This window comes from Lupinus angustifolius, chromosome LG15 (assembly GCF_001865875.1).
Source record: "Lupinus angustifolius cultivar Tanjil chromosome LG15, LupAngTanjil_v1.0, whole genome shotgun sequence".
Classification (NCBI taxonomy): domain Eukaryota; kingdom Viridiplantae; phylum Streptophyta; class Magnoliopsida; order Fabales; family Fabaceae; genus Lupinus; species Lupinus angustifolius.
The window spans coordinates 2374827-2394175 of NC_032023.1; the positions used below are offsets into that span (position 1 = coordinate 2374827).

Genomic DNA, 19349 nt, shown 5'->3' on the forward strand with positions numbered 1-19349 from the left:
ATAATCATCATTAACTTTTTAAAAAAAGTAATCTCAATTAAAATAAATAATAATAATGCATTAACTATACATAAATCTTTATACTGTTAATGCATAAATATTACGCTTTATTAAACTGATATTACAAAAATCACTACTTAACACATTCTACCCGCATCTCACTTTCTTAATATGTTGGACGATTTTTAAAGTATTTATGAATATGATATAATATTTTTTTTCTTAAAGAAATAATTATAAATGCACACATCTCTCTGAACTATTTTTTTAGTTTCTAACAAGCATTTTCGTACTATAAGTAATCATATCCTAGCCAAAAATATCATATATATGTATGACTAACTCTCTTAGCATATTTTTTATCCACAAGACTCAAACTGAAGACTTTACTTAATGGGAATCAAACATGTATCATTTGAATCAACGTCAGTTGGTTCTCACTCAATTATTTATTATATCTAATGATTTATACTGATAGATATCAAGTAAAAGCATGAATAATCTATGATCTAGTTGGTTATCCATACATTGCTAATAGAGATATCCTTCCTCTCATGTAATATAACTCTCTGATTCTAATCCCACTAAACTTAATGAACTTTCATATGCGTGATGTGATATGATATGAAATATATGTATTAGGGGTGAAGATGACTCGATCTTATCCGCTCATTTGTTTTGGCCCAATTATGATTGGACCCAAATAAGGTCCGATCTCATTACGTTTACGACTTGAGTTAGGTTAAAAATTAGACTCTATCAATATATAAAGTTGGGTAGAGGACAAACATAACTTAACTCAGACTCGTCTCACAAAAAAAAAAAAATTATTTCACATGTTAAATTACATATCCATAATATATATAATATTGAGAAGACTTTATTTAAAAGATACATGCATTATATTTAATTGAATTTATTCTCCATGCTTTAGAATTATATTCTTCAAGAGCAAATTATAATTTTGTGCCTAAGTGATGATTGATATATACCTGTTGTTTGTGCGGCGGAAGTGATTTTTGTGTGGCGTTAGCCACAAGCAATCAAATAAATAAAAGAGAAGAAATAAAAGAATTTATTAATGGGGTTCGACCAATTGTGTCTACGTTCCCGGGAGCGTTGAATGACTACCCAAATATTGTGTCTCCTATACTAAAGAATATAATTTTCATATTTATGTATGAAAATGGGATAAATAACCAATACTATCTGAAAGATTCACCTTTGAATGTGATCAATTTAATTGGTATTTCCTTTTATGATTCATATTTCATATTCAACTCATCCCTATAGTAATCAAATGAATATTATTTACATTTTTACATCATCAATATATAGTGTTCCAATCAAAACTATTATTTTTGTCATTGGAGACCATGGTTGGTGAGGTGGGCCTTTAAGAAAATAATGAAAGCTTTGATGAATCAAACTTTTCCAATGTTACAAATATTTTAAGACTTTGCTTTTGCTCGTGACTCACTTTTTTCCCTTTGCCACACAACATTATGAAACGGTGGCATATCAAGTGCTATTTTTTGCCTTTGCGCACATGTTAACATTGAAGATAATAAAAAGTGTTTTCTTATATCAATCTAAAATTCCATGTTTGGAATATTTTGCTTTGATGATTAGGTATAATTATGTTACTTTTTTACATGCTGAAATGAATTTTTTTAGTAGGCCCAACTATTATGATATTTGATCACTCAACAGTTACTATTGTTGAATTGAAACTGAGTTTTTATTGTATTATTATGAAGTGAAAATGCTTTTGGTTTTGACATGTGTAATATGTTTCTTATAACAAAATAATTGAAATTAGAAATAACTCAATATTTAGCTAGAACACTTGGGATATTAATTTTGTTGTTCGCAATACCTATCGTGACTTTTGGGAGTGACAATTTAGGGAAGAGCTTACTCTTGGAGGAGAAATTATCATTGGTTCATTGGTGTTGCCCTGACTTGGGTAGGTGAAACTCAATGTTGATGGCAATTGCACTACAAACTCTAACATCATCGGAGGAGGTACAATTAGGGATCATGAAGGTAATTGATTATCAGAGTTTTTTGCCAATTTTGGACTTGGATCGTGTATTTTAGTTGAGTTTTTGGTTATGGAACAGGGTTTGAAAATGGCTTGGAACTTAGGCTTAAAAATTATCTCTTTAGAGAGCAATTACTTGCATGCCTCATATCTTGACCATTGTCTTAATATTTGTTCACGGTTATTTCGTGATTAGGTAGTTGAAGTCCATGTTGTTATCAGATAGGTTAATTAAGTGGCAGATTTTATGGCTAAATTTGGGCCACACTCATCTACTAGTATCGAGATTTGGTCAACAGTCTCACTAGGCTGTCAAACTATCTTGATTAGGACCTTTCTCCTTTATTCTATTTTTTTTTGTTCTTTTCTATTTTCAAATATACCAAAAAGAAAAATTAATTGAAATTCATGTGAGTAACTTGATAATTGCATGTTCAGAATCTTTTGCTTTGTTTATTACTTGTAATTATGTCATTCTTTTCTTTTACAACTAGTAGTGGGTTTTATCAATTTAAGGGTTACTATTGTTAGGGTTAAAATGTTTTTAGTCTTCACCCAAAGTCATCAATGTATATCAATATTAACACATTAATTGAAAACCTAATATCTATATATTGTTAATGTAAATATTTATACACAATCGTACCTCCTCAATCATTTATTTATATTATTTATACTTAAATGTTAATAATAATTAAATATACATAATAAATGTCTTATACTATCACTGTCTCTTAATTGAAATACTTAATTACTGGATAAAATAACTCACATAAAAAAATGGTCGATATTTCAACTCTAAAAATACTAAATTTTGGATTAATCAAATTACAAAGAATAACAACTTTTTTTTTATTGTGGTGCTTTATATAATAATGACAATCTTTGTCATAGTGGCACCGTTTTTTAGTCTAGGAGACATATCTTATGAAATGGTCGTTAAAGGGTTTCTTTGTGTCGCAAAAGAACATGATTCTAGAACCATTAGCATAACTTTCTCACTTGTTTCAATTTTTTTTGGTTTTCCACAAGTATCCTCGCACTAGAGGCAATTCTTTCCGAGCCGGAAACATTTATAGGTACGTGATGTTAACTCTCTCAGTGAGTATTTTTTCCATCCACAAGACTCGACCCAAGACCTTATTTAAGAGGAATCAAGCATATACTACTTGAACCACGTCCGTTGTCACTAGTTTCAATTGATAACCTTGTGAATGTGTCTCTATAAAGAAAAGAAAGGGCAAAAGAAATATCAACACATTCAATAACTATCCCTTTTACTTGGTGCCGTTGTAAAGTAGGACCAAGTTGGTGATAGTTTGTAAAACCAATATATAAGAAGTGTGAACATATATAAATGATAAAATCTATTATAAATAGAATTGTTTTTCTCTTCTTAGGGAATAAATGATAAGGATTCTAATATATTTTTCTAAATCGTTTACAAAAATTGTTGGTTGGCACTATAATAGTTGCTAATGGAAGTACTCATTATTTTCGTTTCAAGCATAAGTTATTCGCTATTGTGATGACAACATTTGCAGCTTTTAAAAAATATCTTCAAAGGAAGTTAGTAGATTTTGATCTCAAACTAACATCATTTAAAAAAAGTAATTTATTATAATTAGCAAGTATATAGTGATGATACTCGACTCAAGCACCATTCCATTTGAAAGGTGGAGAATACTTATGGTTTAGACAAAAAATTATGACAAATGGAAAGTCACAAAAAATATTTACGTAATTAATTGAAGTGAAAATACAGATCAGAAGCTAATATTAATTTAAAATAGAGGTAAACATAATTAGTTTTAAATTAGAATATTAGGATGGTAAATGTCTAAATCATGTGTTTATGGAAACCGAATTTAAGTAGTAGCAGCAATAATAATTAGTCCGCTTGAAGAAAAAAAGTGAGAAGATAGTTGAATATTATGAAATTCGAGTTGGAAAACAAACTGAACAAAGATCTCTTATTAAATTTAATTAGTTTAACGGCTTGGTCAGACTAGATGATATTATATATTTTTAATAAGTATCGATAAATATATAATTATATATTAATACAAATTTTTATATGATTAGTAATTATGTATAATTATATTGAAGTAGCATATTTTAATCTTATTTTCGATTAAAATAAAATAAAATATTAGAGTAATGTTTCGTTTTTTGAATTTTAAGTGAACTATCCGCCTCACTTCCTGAATTATTCCAGTTTAACACGGTTGTATCAGAATTTTCCTGAATCGAAATGATTCAATCCCTCATTTGCTTAATACCACAAACAAACAAAATTCAAGTCCTGTCAACGATTGAATCAGTTGGGCTGCTTGGTCTGGTCCTCATAGATGATTAGGATTATGAAAAAGTTGAACAAAGTAAATTAAATAATATGATTGTATTTGTATATATAATGTAAACTCTTTTATGCAATGTAAAAATGGTTTAAATCTCTAACAAGATAATATTTATACATTGTCAGTATAAAGATTTATACATAGTTAGTACATAATTCATCATTCATTTATATTATTATTTTTTGAATAAGAGTCAATGGTAATTGAACAAGAATAATGAATGATATAATAAAAATATATAAAACTCATATATTATTAGTATTTACAGTTTTTCTCTAAATAAAAACAGAGAAAAAATAAATAGGCAAGTTGAACCTAAAATATGCATTGGTCATTAAAAATAAAAAAGATTTAAACCATAAAAATATGAGTAAAAATGTGAGCAAAAACCACCCGTTAAAAAAATTAAGGAGATGCAAATAAAAAATAATAAATAGGCAAGTTGACCCCCTGTTAAAAAATATGAATAAAAAATGTACTCTAACATTATATGCATTTAATACATTATTAGTGGATCATTCACCCTTCATACTTTATTATCATTGACTCTTCTTCAAAAAACTAAAACAATTGAATGATATATAATATGTTAATTGTGTATAAATTTTTACACTAACAATACATGAAGGTGATGATTGTAGTGGTGTTGGTCAATGTGGTGATGGTGACAGTTAAGTGGTGATAATTGTGGTTATGGGTGGAGGTAGTGATTGAATTGCTCATGGTGGTGATAATCTCAATAGGGTGAAGTTAAACTGATAGTCATAATAAGGTAAAGTTCAAATAATGTCGAATGATAGAGAATCTAGTACTGTAATACGAGGAGGAAATGTTTTTTTTCTTTATTTTAGATTTTTTATTGAAAAATAAGTTAAAATCATATCTATTAAAATTTGATCTATGCTGTCACAATCCTCATCCAGTACCGATCTAAATTCAATAGGGTGGTACACTTTTAAAACCAAAAATTGTATTAGTTTGTGTTTAGTATGATTGTGTTTTTAGATTGCCTTTATACTTATCTATGAAGGGAAAAAAATAACTCCATATTTTGAGGAGGTGAAATTTTGCCTACACCTTTTTTCATAAACTATTACTAACAAGCTTGCCCAAACAAACTTAGTTTATAAAAAGGCTTCTAAATCCAAAATAACCAAATATAATCTTATACCAAACATGCACAATTCAGAGAAGGCAAAATTTTCATTCAAAGCAAAAGGGAAATAGTTATTTTCTACAGAATAAAAGCAAAAAAAAAAAAAAACTTATCTAATAGAGTAACAACCAACAACAACAATGTTTTTGCATTCCCATCAACCTTTAACAGATAATATAAGCCAAATACCTACCAATGGCATAGATGAATCTAGTTTTGGTGTCCCATATAATCTCACCAGTTACTCAACTGGTTCTGTATTCTAGCATTGTTAGATGACCTACCACCCTTGTCTTTGTAGGAATTCCTAGATGCAAGACTCTTCCTTCCTCCCCTATTTGCTGCTTTAATGGCATGTCGTCTCTGCTTATTCAAGCTCTTCACTAGTTCAGCTTCATTTTCCACATCATCTTCATTGTTTTCCTCCTCTTCCTGTATATCAACATCATTTGTTAATTACAATTATGATGTGAAGCGCCTGAGATTGGGAAAAGTCTAGATTTGGAATACCAAATCGTAAATCACAAGATTAGTATGCCTCTCATGAAGTGCCTCATTATGCATCCCATTCATAACAAACTATGGTGTTAGTAAAGAAATTAAGGAGATGCAAAAAAAAAGTAACATTCCCTATTACTTTGTCGAGCATACACCAAGGGTAACCTCGTGCACAAGACTTCCACCAGGTGGTATCAAGGAGGGTAGATATACACAACATTACCTTTGCAAGCGGAGAGACTGTTTCAAAAACTTGAGTTTGTGACCTATGGGTCATAGAGAAACAGCCTCGCCCATGCGCCTAGGCTAACCCTAAAGCCGGACATACATTCTAAAAAAACTAATTGTGGACCAACCTTAAAGACTTGACATTCTTACACAAAACAAATACCAGCAGAGAAAAAGGAAAACAACTTCGCTTACCTTCTCACTTGTTGCATCTTCCTTTTCTGAACTACTGTTTTCACCTGCTTCAAAGCTCTCATCCTTTCCCCCACTTTTGTTTTCATCATCCTGGTTAAAACATTATTTCATTTTTTAAGTAAAATAAAAATCCTTCAAGCTAGATTGCAGAAAACAGAAATTCACAACTAAGGAAATAAACTGAACAAATTTTAGATGAAGTATTCTGAGGTTTAGAGCAGAAATGCATAGCTTGTATCTCTTTTATGATAATAAAAGCTAATGGAAATATTACTTGCTCCAACAAATGTGAAGAATCACCATCTGTACTGTTTGCTTCATCCAGTTCTTCAACTGAGTCAACACCTTCACCATCTGAATTTATATCACTCTCTGCCCCACCTTCAATGAACTGCACATTATTTTGAAGAATTCAGGCAGAATAAAAAAAGTTAAGATGGAAGGTTGAAAATTCATGGAGTTTAAGTTTGTAACTAAAGACAGACAAATCCAATCCCCATGTACGATAACGATATTATGCTTTGCCACGTGGGCATTCCATGTTGGGCATAGGCAGCTAAGAGAAAATAGGTAGAAAGTATAAAAGTGAAATTATGTTGCATTCTGATGGCAAATGATCGCCATATTTCCTCCTATCCCAAAGAACAAGAAAACCATCATACCTGCTGAATATGTTCTTCATCCTTTTTACTAAAGCCACTGGCAGCAAGTTCCCTATCCAGAAAACCGTCGCTTCTCTCTATTGCAGAAAAACTGGGTTTTCCACCTTCATCTCTCCCGTCATCAGACCCATCAATATCATCTATGCATTCCTTAAAAGAAACATTGAACCTGAAACAGACAAAGGAATAAATTTGAGGATAACTGGTTGAGCCACATACTAGATCCAAAATATTTGAATAAGTTCAACACCCAAAGATACATCTCTTATTCGATAAGAATAAGAGATACAATATACTTTCAAGTACTGTGGACTAAAAATGACACCCCTCCCCCATAAAAATGCAGCTCAATGTAGAGGCATGATATATATTTGAAAAAACTAAAGACAAACAGTAAGTATTGATGAAGTTGCATGAAAAAGGCCAGGGAACGAGAGTAAGTTCCTATAAACAAAGAGGCAGTGGTAGGAAATAAATAGGGGGTGAGGGGACTGATGGTAGGGCATTTTGACGCTTGGAAAGGGTTTGGGTAGCTTAGTCCTTGGGCTTAGTCCTTGTTAAAATAAAGCACATGAACTTTGCAGGAACTCATTATTTGAAAACAGATTAAGATAATGGATGAAAGAGCTAATGACTTAAGAGGAAATACACATGAAAATTGCATGTTCACATGCTTCGAACATGTCCATGATGCCTTCCGGTGGATGCAATTTCTAACAAGTTATCTCAACTTGTAATACCAGACACAATTAGTTGCTAATAATTAATAGCAGTTAAGCCAACAATTTTAGTAAGTAATATGAGAAAATCATTTAGACTTTTGCATTACATCATTTGAGTTACCAAAACAAGTTGAAAACTATATGCCAAATCACCCGGAGTCCCAGACAAAATATATATATCAAAGCAACTCCACAGTTCACAAATAAGTGGTGTCAACATAACTACAAACCTCTTTCTGAAAAACTTAAAGATACATTCAACATCGCGATCAAAGTACCTGAAACAGTGACAAATAGTAAGCATTTAAGCCTCGAATACAACATGTTTGTCGAACATCTTCAAACTTAAAGGGAGAAATGAATTGATGGTTGTTCCATTAAGAATGCTAATATTGCATTTCTTTTATTATAAGTAAATTTCCATAAAACTTACCATGTCAATTTATTTTTAAACTTGAACCTTATCTTATACCCATAAATTTCTCTCCAGAAAATTGCATGTGAAGAGTTTCATTATTTTATAACTATATATTGGGTAATAAGTTTCAATGAGGTGTTGGCTAGAATGCAAATGACTACCAGATCATATGCACTTCATTAGCAAATAACAAACTGTAACCAAAGTCATTTATTTCTTATATATCAAAACAAGACATAGCGAAGTCACAGCTTCTGTTCAGAATTGTGATAATAACGAAAGAAGACATTGGCATTTATACAAGCATGCTAATGACAAATTATGAAAAGGTAAGATCATACAAGGACAAGACTCTTACATCTGTGCATTACGGTGAGATACAGATACCATTTGTGGAAAATCAATCATTGTAATTTTTTCATCATCATCAATCTACAATAAACAGAAATCAGAGCGTAAACCAGAAGTGGAAGCCAACAAAATATCATAAGACAAAATTCAGTATTCTCATCAATAAATATGCTGACAAGTCAGCACAAACAGGTATAAAGCACAAGTAATTCAAGCATACCATGATGTTAAACTCATTGAAATCACAATGGATGAGACCATGCTCTGCCAGTCGAACAACAATGCCAATAATTGTCTCAAAAACTACATCTGTATTTTGTAACTGCTTCACCTGAACACTGCAGTTGCAGAGCAAGATGACAAATTCAAGCAATTGTTTGTGTATCAAAAGACACAAACGGGGGAGGGGATACAACAAGAAAGGGAGCTAAAGTAAAACAAACAAATGCAGTGGAGAAAACTTTAAAAGTTAACAAATATCATTAAATGCATGTTCAGGAACACAAAGAGGCCCTAGAATTACAGATTGTGGTATTAAATAATAAACTTGAATTACACAAATCAACCACAAGATTCCTAAAAGCTACAAACTCATAATATTTTCAGAATCAAAGATAATGCAGAGACATTATTCATACAATATAGACTATAAACCATGAGCAACAAACATGCTGCTTAGAAAAATGCAGCAAATACTGATTGCCGATATACTAAACATGAATGTGAGGCCGTATATACTTTTCTGGAGGAAGCAAAATGCACTTCACTTTACTAAAAGTTTAAACAGCATAAGTTTAATGATAAGGAGCATTTTATGGTCAAAACTGATTACAAGAATAATTAGGATTTACAACAATTAACTGAAATAAGGACACTTACAGTGGGTAACCTTCGACGAGTGACATGATTACACAATGTCTATTTTGTTCTATAGCATTTGGAACAGGAAAGCCATGTGCTTCCAAAGCCTGCTCAGGAAAAACTCGTGTCGTTAAAAAATCTATTAAAGACAACAATTTAAATGCAGAGCTAGAGCTTAACAGGAAAGTAGGAAAACCTTCATAAAAGCGAATTCTTTGAGTGCAGCAAGCCTCGACAAATAGAGCCAATTAAAACTACTACGGTGTCTTAGGTAGTCACGCTTCTGTTTGACAGCTCTGAAAGAGACTCTACCAAGTCTATGCAACTTCATACACAGAATGGTTCCATCTTCTCGGGCGACCTCAAATATATCTAGCAGAGCACAAATAGCAATGTTAGGAAAAGGAGGACTGAAATGACTTCAAAACGCCATTGAATGAAGCAAACCATATCCGAACATCAGTTACATTAAACAATTAGATAACTAGTTTTATGAAATAATAAAAACTAAAAAACTAAAAACAAAGTACCAGATTCTTTTCCAACACCGATTTGGCGACCAACGGCTACAAAGACTCCTTTGTTCACCATAGTTTTAATGGCAAGAAAATCATAACCGAGGTAGGTAAGGCGAAACCCATCATCTAAAAGCAAAATTAATTAACCTTTAATACAAATTTACAGAGTCACTGAGAACATAATAGGTCTAATAATTTAGTATAATTAACATAGGTTATAAGGTACCAACATTTAGAAGAATCATGATGCAACAACTTATGCTTGAGCAAATTCTTCAAAACCTTGTAGGTACCACCATGCCTACATACATAACAATTAAAGAATTAAAGTAAAATTAAGATAAAAAACAGTGAAAGAAACGAAATTGAACAACAAAAGAGGAATAGAACATACTTGAGACGAGCAATTCGAGCGATGAGTTCAGAAGGTACAATTTCATGCTGCAATGAATAAGAAGGAAATGAGTAAATTTCAATTAATTGAAATTGTGATTGTAAATAAGAATAAGGAGAAGATGAATAGAGAAACGCACGTTCCTCATGCCTAATTCAACAGCAGTGAGAACCCTAAAATCATCTTTGGAGAGATATCTGAGAACATCTACGTCAAGCTTCATTGTTTCTTGTTAATTCTATGACTAAGCCGCAACAAAGTGTGAAGAAGAAAGAAAGTAGTTGATGGATTTGATAATGTTTCAAACCCTCAGAATGTTAGGGTTTATTCTCCACTCTTCACCTTATTATTAGAAATAAACAAAAATAAGAAACATCAAATCAAATCTTACTTTTTACTTCTTCTATATCTTTTATTGAGATTAAGATTAACATTAGAATTAAGAAAGAGAATAAAATATTAAATATTTTATTAGTATGATAAATTATTTCTCTAGCCACAAAATTATTATATGTGTACTATTTTTAGTTTTTTCAAAAGATTTTTGTAAAAACTGGATAAAAAATACATAAAATAACATATCATAATTTTAATGATTGGATCAAATACTATATCAAGAAATCAATAAGTTGTAAAAAATAGACTTAATTAAAATAATCTTATTTGATATACATTATAAACTATAATAAAAAAACACGGAGATATATATGTGATAATGATTAACAATAAATAAGAGTTTAGTGAGAAAATAAAATATAAATATATTTATATTTTTAAAACATTAATGTTTTATTGGGTTGATAAGAGAAAATAAGAAGAGATAAATATATGAAAAAGAAAGAGGTGAAAAAGATAAAGATAAAAAATATAGTAGATTTTTGTAATATTTGATATAAGAGAAAAATTAGAGAAAATGAATAAAAATATATATTTTATTCTCTTTCTTTTTTGCTTGGTTAGGTAAAAAATGAGACGAGACGATGTTATAGCTTAGATGGTAAAAATGTCCCTAAAATAAAGAAAAGTGAGAGAAAATTGTTATTTTATTATTAATTAAAAATAATTGTTATAATTTTAAATTATATATGTTATTATATATTTTATTATAATCTTACTTAACTTTTTAATATTTTTTATATTAAAAAAGATGTATGAATATCAATATTATTTAAACCAAAAAAATTCGTTTTCTCTTCCATTTCTTTCCAAAATAGTAGAGAAAGCATTTATAATGAGTTTCACCCGTTTTTTTTTCTTCCCTCCTTCTCTCTTCTCAACCAAAAGGAAGCATTTATAATGATTGTAATGGTATTTTATTAGGAATTAGATGTATTATAGGGTATGAGCCTTTTGAAATGAGTAAAAAATTACTGAACCAAGTAGATTGATGAAAACTACAGTAACTTAGTTTCTCATACTCACTTGGTTTACACTTCTTACTATTGAGCATGACTTTATAATATCAGGAGTGTTCACTAATTTGCATATAGTCAGACTTTATCGAGTCTATGCTCATGTTTGAGTTCAAAAAATAGTTTTTCACTTGTTTTATTATTTATCTTAGGCGTTTATACAAATAATTTGTTGTCAAAACGTGCATATATTTCATATGTCATCATTTCACTAATCTTCTAACCATCCATATACATACATAAATGATTCATAAAATATTTGTCTCTATGTCATTTCACATGTCAAATTATATATACACAATAATGAATAATATTTAGAACATTATCTCTAAAAATGGAGAAATGAGTTACGTTCAATGAAGTCCAGTGTTGGGTTCATATTCAAAAGTTACTTCAATTAACATTTAGGGTCACATAAGTCTTCAACTCCACTATCAAATTTGAACATAAAAATTAGTCTGATCAATATTTAGGGTTATTACAAGTCTTACTCAACCTAGTCGAGACTCACTTCACCCATCTCCTCTGGCCGCACAAGTTCTTCATAGACAATGTAGTTTGGGTATCCAGCCACTCCATGAACCATTAATATTGGACCCAGTTTTGATCCCATTGGGCCGAACCATCAAGGTTGAGAACTAACCCAATTAGATAACTAGTAGCAATTTTGAATCCTCATTAAAGTGATTGCAACATGTAGATTCTACCTTTTCCAATGTATTTACAACAATGCCCTTCATTTATCTATAGCTTCCTGCATGGTAATTGGTATGAAAGCGAAGAAGTTTCATCTTTTTTCCTTCAATACGAGGTTTGGCAAAAAAAAACAAAACATGTAAACAAGTTCTTGAAACCTAGGAAGCTTGTTGGAGAGGTAGCAAGGAATGTCAAGTTCGGTTTCGACATCAATGAGTACTGCATGACATAACTGAGGTGTTACAAGCGCAGTAGAGAATATGACAACTAACAAGGTGGCAAGTTAATCCCAGTCAGAATCTGAGGGTGACTAGGTTTTGATGTGGATGTTTAGTGCGTGTGTTTTTATATGGAAAGAGAAGCAAATGAGGGATTGGTAATGATCTTGTGCGGGTGAATCTATAATAGAGAGGTGGATGATTCAACGTTTCGTGGTTAAGAAAGAACATGATTGGAAGTAGGTGGTTATGAATGGTCGACGTGGCATGATGATGATGAAAACATCTATATGGAATCTAAGATTCTTGGGCCATGTTTGGTTAAGAGGGCATCATATTCCACAGCTGGGACAAGGTTTGATCTGGGATAGTAATGAAAAAAATATTATAATTTTACAACTATCTTTGATTTTTTATATATTAGTAATTGATAGTTTTAATAAAAATAAAAAGATATATAATAAAAACATTACAAATAATAAAAAAACAGTGAATATCAGGTAATACATAAACATATAAATGATCTTATGAAAATAATAAAAAATTTAGGTAGAATATAATATATATGCATGGTTAAGATTTACACAAAATCAATAAATAATATATTATTTATATGTAATAGTTAACCATAAATAATAGTATTTGAATAAAACATATACTTTTTTGACTTAGTTTTTCCCATGTCTTTTGGTAATATTTACCAATAATATTTCTTATTTTTTAGGAAATAAATTAATTTATTTTAAAATTCGTGGTAGCTATGTGATACTTTTTATCTTTCTGAAAATTTAATAAGATTTTATACTATTAAACCAACACATATCTAGAATATAGATTTTAGGCATTATAGAGCGGTGGCACAGTTTTCAAGTGTGTTCGTTTTTAATTAAGAATCTGAGGTTTCGTGCCTCAATCAATACTTCCTTAAATAATCGGCACCAATCACCATTATTATGCATGTATTTCAGTATTTCTGCTATCTCAACCATTTAATTTAAGGCTTCGATTTTGCAACATCTTAACTATTCGGATAAAGACTAACATAATAAAGAAAAATCATATACCTTATCGTAAATTTTTATAAATAAATGTTATTTAAATTAGTATTTTATTTATTAATATTTAATTTATAAGAAAAATGTAATATCTATACACTATTGATGTAAAGATTTATACATCTTTTTGTATGCAAGTGATAGTTCTCAGCTTCATATAGTACTGTATATATTATTGTAAATGTATATAACGTAGAGTTTTATATACTATTAGTGTATGATATATTTTTAATCATCATTGATTCTTAAAAAAATAATACAATTAAATAATAACTATATATATATAAATCTTTATATTTGTCAATGCATTAATATTATACTCTAACCATATGTTGTTTTATTATGCATGTATTTTTGCGATGTCAACCCTTTAGAGCTTCTACTTTGCAACATATTAATTACTCGGATAAGACTAAACATAATAAAACTTTGAGTTCCTCGGTCATAAAATTCTATCCGGTCAAGATTTTTTCTTGAAGGAGCTACTAGGAATATGTGTATTGAAAATTAGTTCATTAAATATATTGCTATTTTTTGTACATATAATTTCCCTTTTTCATATTATTCATTTAGCAATACCATTTCTTCTATGATTTTTTATAAAGTTAAGAATAAAAAATTAACAAGAAGATGATATAATGGTATAAGGTCTTACTAAATTACTAAGATTACTAAAATATGAAAAAAATTGATTTTTGAGAACAATACTTATTATCAGGGACATTCACATATATCGAAAATGATTAATTCTTTATCCAAAAAGCACGAGATGTTATATTAGTAAAACAAAGTTGCATAAAATGTTGTGTAATTGTAATTTAAAGATTGAGTGGTTTGAGTCTTTCAGGCTCATAATATTTGAAAACCTAAAATATTTGAAGAGTTGTGTGTTAAGCATAATTATAAATATCGTATTACATCTAATCCTGAACTATTATGAGTATATAGATTTGTGCTAAAGATTTAAACCCATTTTTTCATCTTTATTTTTATCAAAATAAAGATATTTAATCGAAAATTTGGTGAAAATGTTCTCATACATGTCTTACATAACAATTATTATATCAAACATATATTTAAACCGGTCAAAAATAAAAAATACAGGTCAGAGAGTATTGTATCATAGTACCGGTTTGGTCATGATTTTTTTCATATGATACATTAAAGATTCTAACTAACCTTGAACCTAATAATAGTTTGTGATATAGCAAATCATTGAACCATTTCACTATTTCAGTTATATGCCGTAAACAATAATATTTATATTATAAATTCATTATAATATATATTTTAACCTATATGTAATTTAATTAATAAATGATTAAACCATTATATCTCACCCGTATGATAACCGATTATAAACAGTTGTTTAGATATATAATAATTGAATAAATTTTCCACTCACAAATTAATGATAAATTAAATTAAAAGGTGATGAGTTATTACATGGTAACTAGCCATTGTTTTTCGTCACATGGTTAAGAACATACAAATTAGATGTGCATTTATGGTTAAGAATAAGAGATTGGAAATATTCAAATAATAAGAAATGATTTTCCAGAACTACACTCCTTCATTTTAATCTTGTAATTTTAGATCTAAATAGAAATTAACCATATTTGTGTTTCTAATTTAATATGTTGTTAAAAAGAGACTTAAGAATGTCTTCCATTTTTTACTTACAATTAATGTGTTTTTTTTCTTTCTTTGATCATGTGTTATAATAATATTAGTTAATAGATTGGAGAGAGAAGAATGGAAGATAAATAGATGAACTTGAAAATTATCCAACTACAATTTAATGTGATTTGTCATTGTTATTTGAATTTAAACATTTATTATAATAATAATGAAAAAGTATAGAACTTCTTATCTTGTGTATGAGGCTTCACCATAGTAAATAAAGTTGTTTTGGAGGAAAAATATTGAAGGAGAAATTGACATATGTACATAATAATATGTCAATAACATTTTTTTTATTATATATATAATAGACAGTTAGATACGTGAGATCTCATACTTTTTTAATGATTGCATGAATAGCAAGAAAAGATGCATGTGTTGCAGACAAAATTTATACAATGTGAGTATAAAGATTTATATATATATTATCTACAATTTATCTATATTATTTTTGTTTATGAGTTAATAATGATAAAAAATGAAAAATAAATAATGCAATAATATTGTAATAAACTGTTATTGAGTTAATGCATACATTTTATTCCCCTAAAAATTATACTTTGTTATCAAAATAATATCTAAAAAATATGCTAATAGTTCTTTGTACTGTATTGCATAGCCAAATAAAGTAGATGACCCAATTTAAGTATTGTATTAGAGGTTGAATCATTGTTATGAATATTGAAAGAAATTTACGAATAAAAGTAAAAATCATTTCCATAATCTCCTTTAAAAAATTATATATAAGAATAAATAAACTACTATATTGTAAGTATATAATTCAAAGACTTTAACTAAGATTCTCTCTCTTAATGAATTATGAATCATTTCTACACTCTTCTCCCCCTCTATATATACTTGCCTCTATAAACCTCTCATAATAAATATATATAGATACAACATAAAATATCACCTTATCTTTTCATCCCTCTACAATCTCTTTCAAACATGGCTTTTCAAAGATCTTCCACAATGACCTTGAATCTCATGTTTTTGCTTTGTTTGGTTGCAATCATAAACAACCATGTTACTCTAACTAGTGCTAGGGAACTCAAGAATCCATCAAGTGAAGAGAATAAAGAAATCACTAGCAATGAAAGTGGAGAAAATCAAGCATACCCAACCAAGAATAATAACAAGACAAATGAGGAGAAAGAAGAAATTGTAAGTGAAAAAAGTGTAGGAATAGATGAAGCTGAAGATCCAAACAAGAATAAGAAGAACAACAACAAGGCAATGATTGGAAAGGGATTAACTGATGAGAAACAAACTTTTCCATTTCCATTTCCATGGCCATGGCCAATGCAACCACCACTTGGAGGATTCCCTTTTCCATCTCCTTTTGATATTCCTATGATTCCACCATTTCCTTTCCCTCCATTTTCTTTTCCTCCTCTAGATATACCTGGTATTGTTCCATCTCCACCTGCTTAATAACACTGTTTCCATGGACTAAGAATTTGCATCATGTGAAGGGTTATGTTTCTGATGTAAAATATAAGGCTGTATGGTATATATGCATGCAGTGAAAAAAAGTTCAATAATAAGCTTATGGTTGTTGTACCCTAAAAAATAAGGGTTGTACACAAAAATAATAATAAGGTTTGTACACAAAAATAATAATAAGGTTTGTGTGGTTGAGGTTGGTAGTTGCTAAGTTCAGCAAGTTGTATGGTTGTAAAAAGAAACTTGTCTGATTTAGGTTTCTAGTGTGCCAAGTTGTATGGTTGTATCAAAAATAAAAGTTGCATGGTTTAGATTACTACTTGCTAGTTTGCTTTTGCTACTAGCAAGTCAGTGTTTTAGACGACATTTCGAGATGTAATCACAATATTATAGTTTTAAGAATTTCTACGACAATATTGTATCATTTTATCACAATTACACTAAATAATACTATGATAGCTTAGAATTGCTTACTATTCTAGTTCTTGCACTTCTGTTTTAATTTCACCAAGTCTAGTAAATTCTGATAGTTGATTAAGTTTTGGTGTATTGTGATTTCTGCTTGCCTTTTTTTTCCAATTTATTTTAATTTTAAAATATAGTATAAATAAAGAATGATACATAATCAATACATCATTCATGATTCATTTGTATTACTTTTTTGGAATAGAAAATAATAATTAAATATGAATGATAAATGATATAATAATTATGTATAAAATCATTACACTATAAGTACATACATTTCTTCCTCTTAATTTTAATAGAATAAAGTATTGGCTTAAAAGACGTTTAAAAATACTGTAGGATATTTTTTGCTGAAGAAAATAATAAAAATAATAATAATCGCTCTGTAACTTAAGGCTCTGAAAAGGGTTTAAGAACCGGTATAAGGGGAGTCAAAGAGTTGAGATTTATAGATGGTGAAGAATGTAGGGACTCATTTTTTCTTTATGGTGAATATAGAGTTTGGTAGAAGTATGGGTGAATGGCTTCAAACATCAAATTAACTTTTATATATATATATATATATATATATTAGCGCATTCAAGGTATTGGTGTAAAACCTTACTGAATTGTTAGATGATAAAAAAGTTAAGGGTTTAATTTCTAAGAATGATACTTGTTGAAATGGACAATCATACATCTCGAAAATGATTAGTTCTTTACCCAAAAATGGTGACGGCCTTTGCATTACAAAAAATCTCACAATCTAAGTGCTTATTCCTATTATATTGTATAAACATAAATCATCAATGTTAAAATAATTATAACTCTCTATTCCCAAAAAATTAAATACTATCACACATAATACTGTTAATTTAAAAATTAATTTAATATTTATTTGATATATATTTGTCAAAATTCTGTTAATGCTAATGAGTTAGGCATAAGAAAATGAGATAGAAGATCTAGATTCCTACTATAAGAGGGAAAAATAGATAAAAACTAATATTATTCTTTCATCATCTATTTTGGTGTTGGATTTTATAAGTTTGTTTTTTAAATAGGCTCTTTAATTATTTTGGCAGAATCTTTATTGGGTTGGTTTTCTTTTGTTAAACAAGAATTGAAAAACAAACAAAAACAAACAAACTACTTGCACATGTGCACACAACCAGGAGAATCTGCAACTAAGAAAGGGACACACCCTGTCGGTGGTGTGGTCCAAGTTTCAGTGAACCCATTCGCTCTTTTCTTAGCAAGGAAATATGCAACTCCATTAGCTTCCCTGAAAGTGTGCTAAATTTGGACAACCCAAGTATGACGAAGAAGTTCCTTTATATCATAGAGGACACTACTAAACTTATGCCTCCAGGGAATGGTAGGTTGCTTCACCAACTCAATTGCCATAAGGGAATCCGAATGACAGACAATATTACGATAACCTTTTTCCCAAGCAAGGCTCAAACCATATCTGATGCTAAGAAGCTTCGCAAGTAACACCAAACCTTTGCCCACAAACTTTCCAAAAGCCAAACACATGCAGGATCTCTAAACACCCCTCCAAAACCAATACAATGTCCTTCACCCATGCAACTCCCATCTACATTCAGTTTAATGAAGCCAGAGGATGGAAGAGCCCAAGAAACGTAAAGAATATCTTTGGTGGTGGTAGCCTCGTCAACAATTGCACTATCAAGGGAGGTTGGGATAACTTCCACACGAATTTTACGAGTAATAATGTCAATATTCCAAAGATCATCACCTATCATCATAGAATTGCGCCATCGCTAAATCCACCACAACTTTGCTAAAAATAGATCTGCATCAAGTCCACATGTGAACATCTTACGCCATAACATGTGATCCTCGACATTAAAGAGATTCTTGTGTTGGAAGCCAAGCCGATGCCAAACTTCAAGGGAATAAGGGCAGTCCTGAATACAGTGCAGAATATCCTCACAAACAGCAGAGTACCTACAACA

The 19349-nt window shown here is 29.8% G+C and overlaps 1 protein-coding gene across 1 annotated transcript; it reads right to left on the bottom strand.

Moving 5' to 3' along the window:
* LOC109328727 (serine/threonine-protein kinase rio2) lies at nt 5667-10697 on the bottom strand. The gene is made up of 13 exons (XM_019562319.1): nt 10550-10697; nt 10411-10457; nt 10247-10317; nt 10029-10142; nt 9695-9870; nt 9517-9605; nt 8858-8975; nt 8645-8718; nt 8099-8146; nt 7147-7315; nt 6759-6875; nt 6485-6574; nt 5667-5995 (listed from the first exon to the last, which is right to left on the bottom strand). The coding sequence occupies exons 1-13, from the start codon at nt 10631-10633 to the stop codon at nt 5798-5800; spliced, it is 1395 nt and encodes a 464-aa protein (XP_019417864.1). The 5' UTR covers nt 10634-10697; the 3' UTR covers nt 5667-5797.

Bases quoted from the DNA above. Each gene is read 5' to 3' on its own strand.
- LOC109328727 (XM_019562319.1), bottom strand. From the start codon at position 10,633: ATGAAGCTTGACGTAGATGTTCTCAGATATCTCTCCAAAGATGATTTT. The intron at 7,316-8,098 runs GTTTGTAGTTAT...TGTCTGTTTCAG, and splicing joins TTTAAGTTTTTCAGAAAGAG to GTTCAATGTTTCTTTTAAGG. The intron at 5,996-6,484 runs GTAAGCGAAGTT...GTTGATATACAG, and splicing joins AAGATGCAACAAGTGAGAAG to GAAGAGGAGGAAAACAATGA.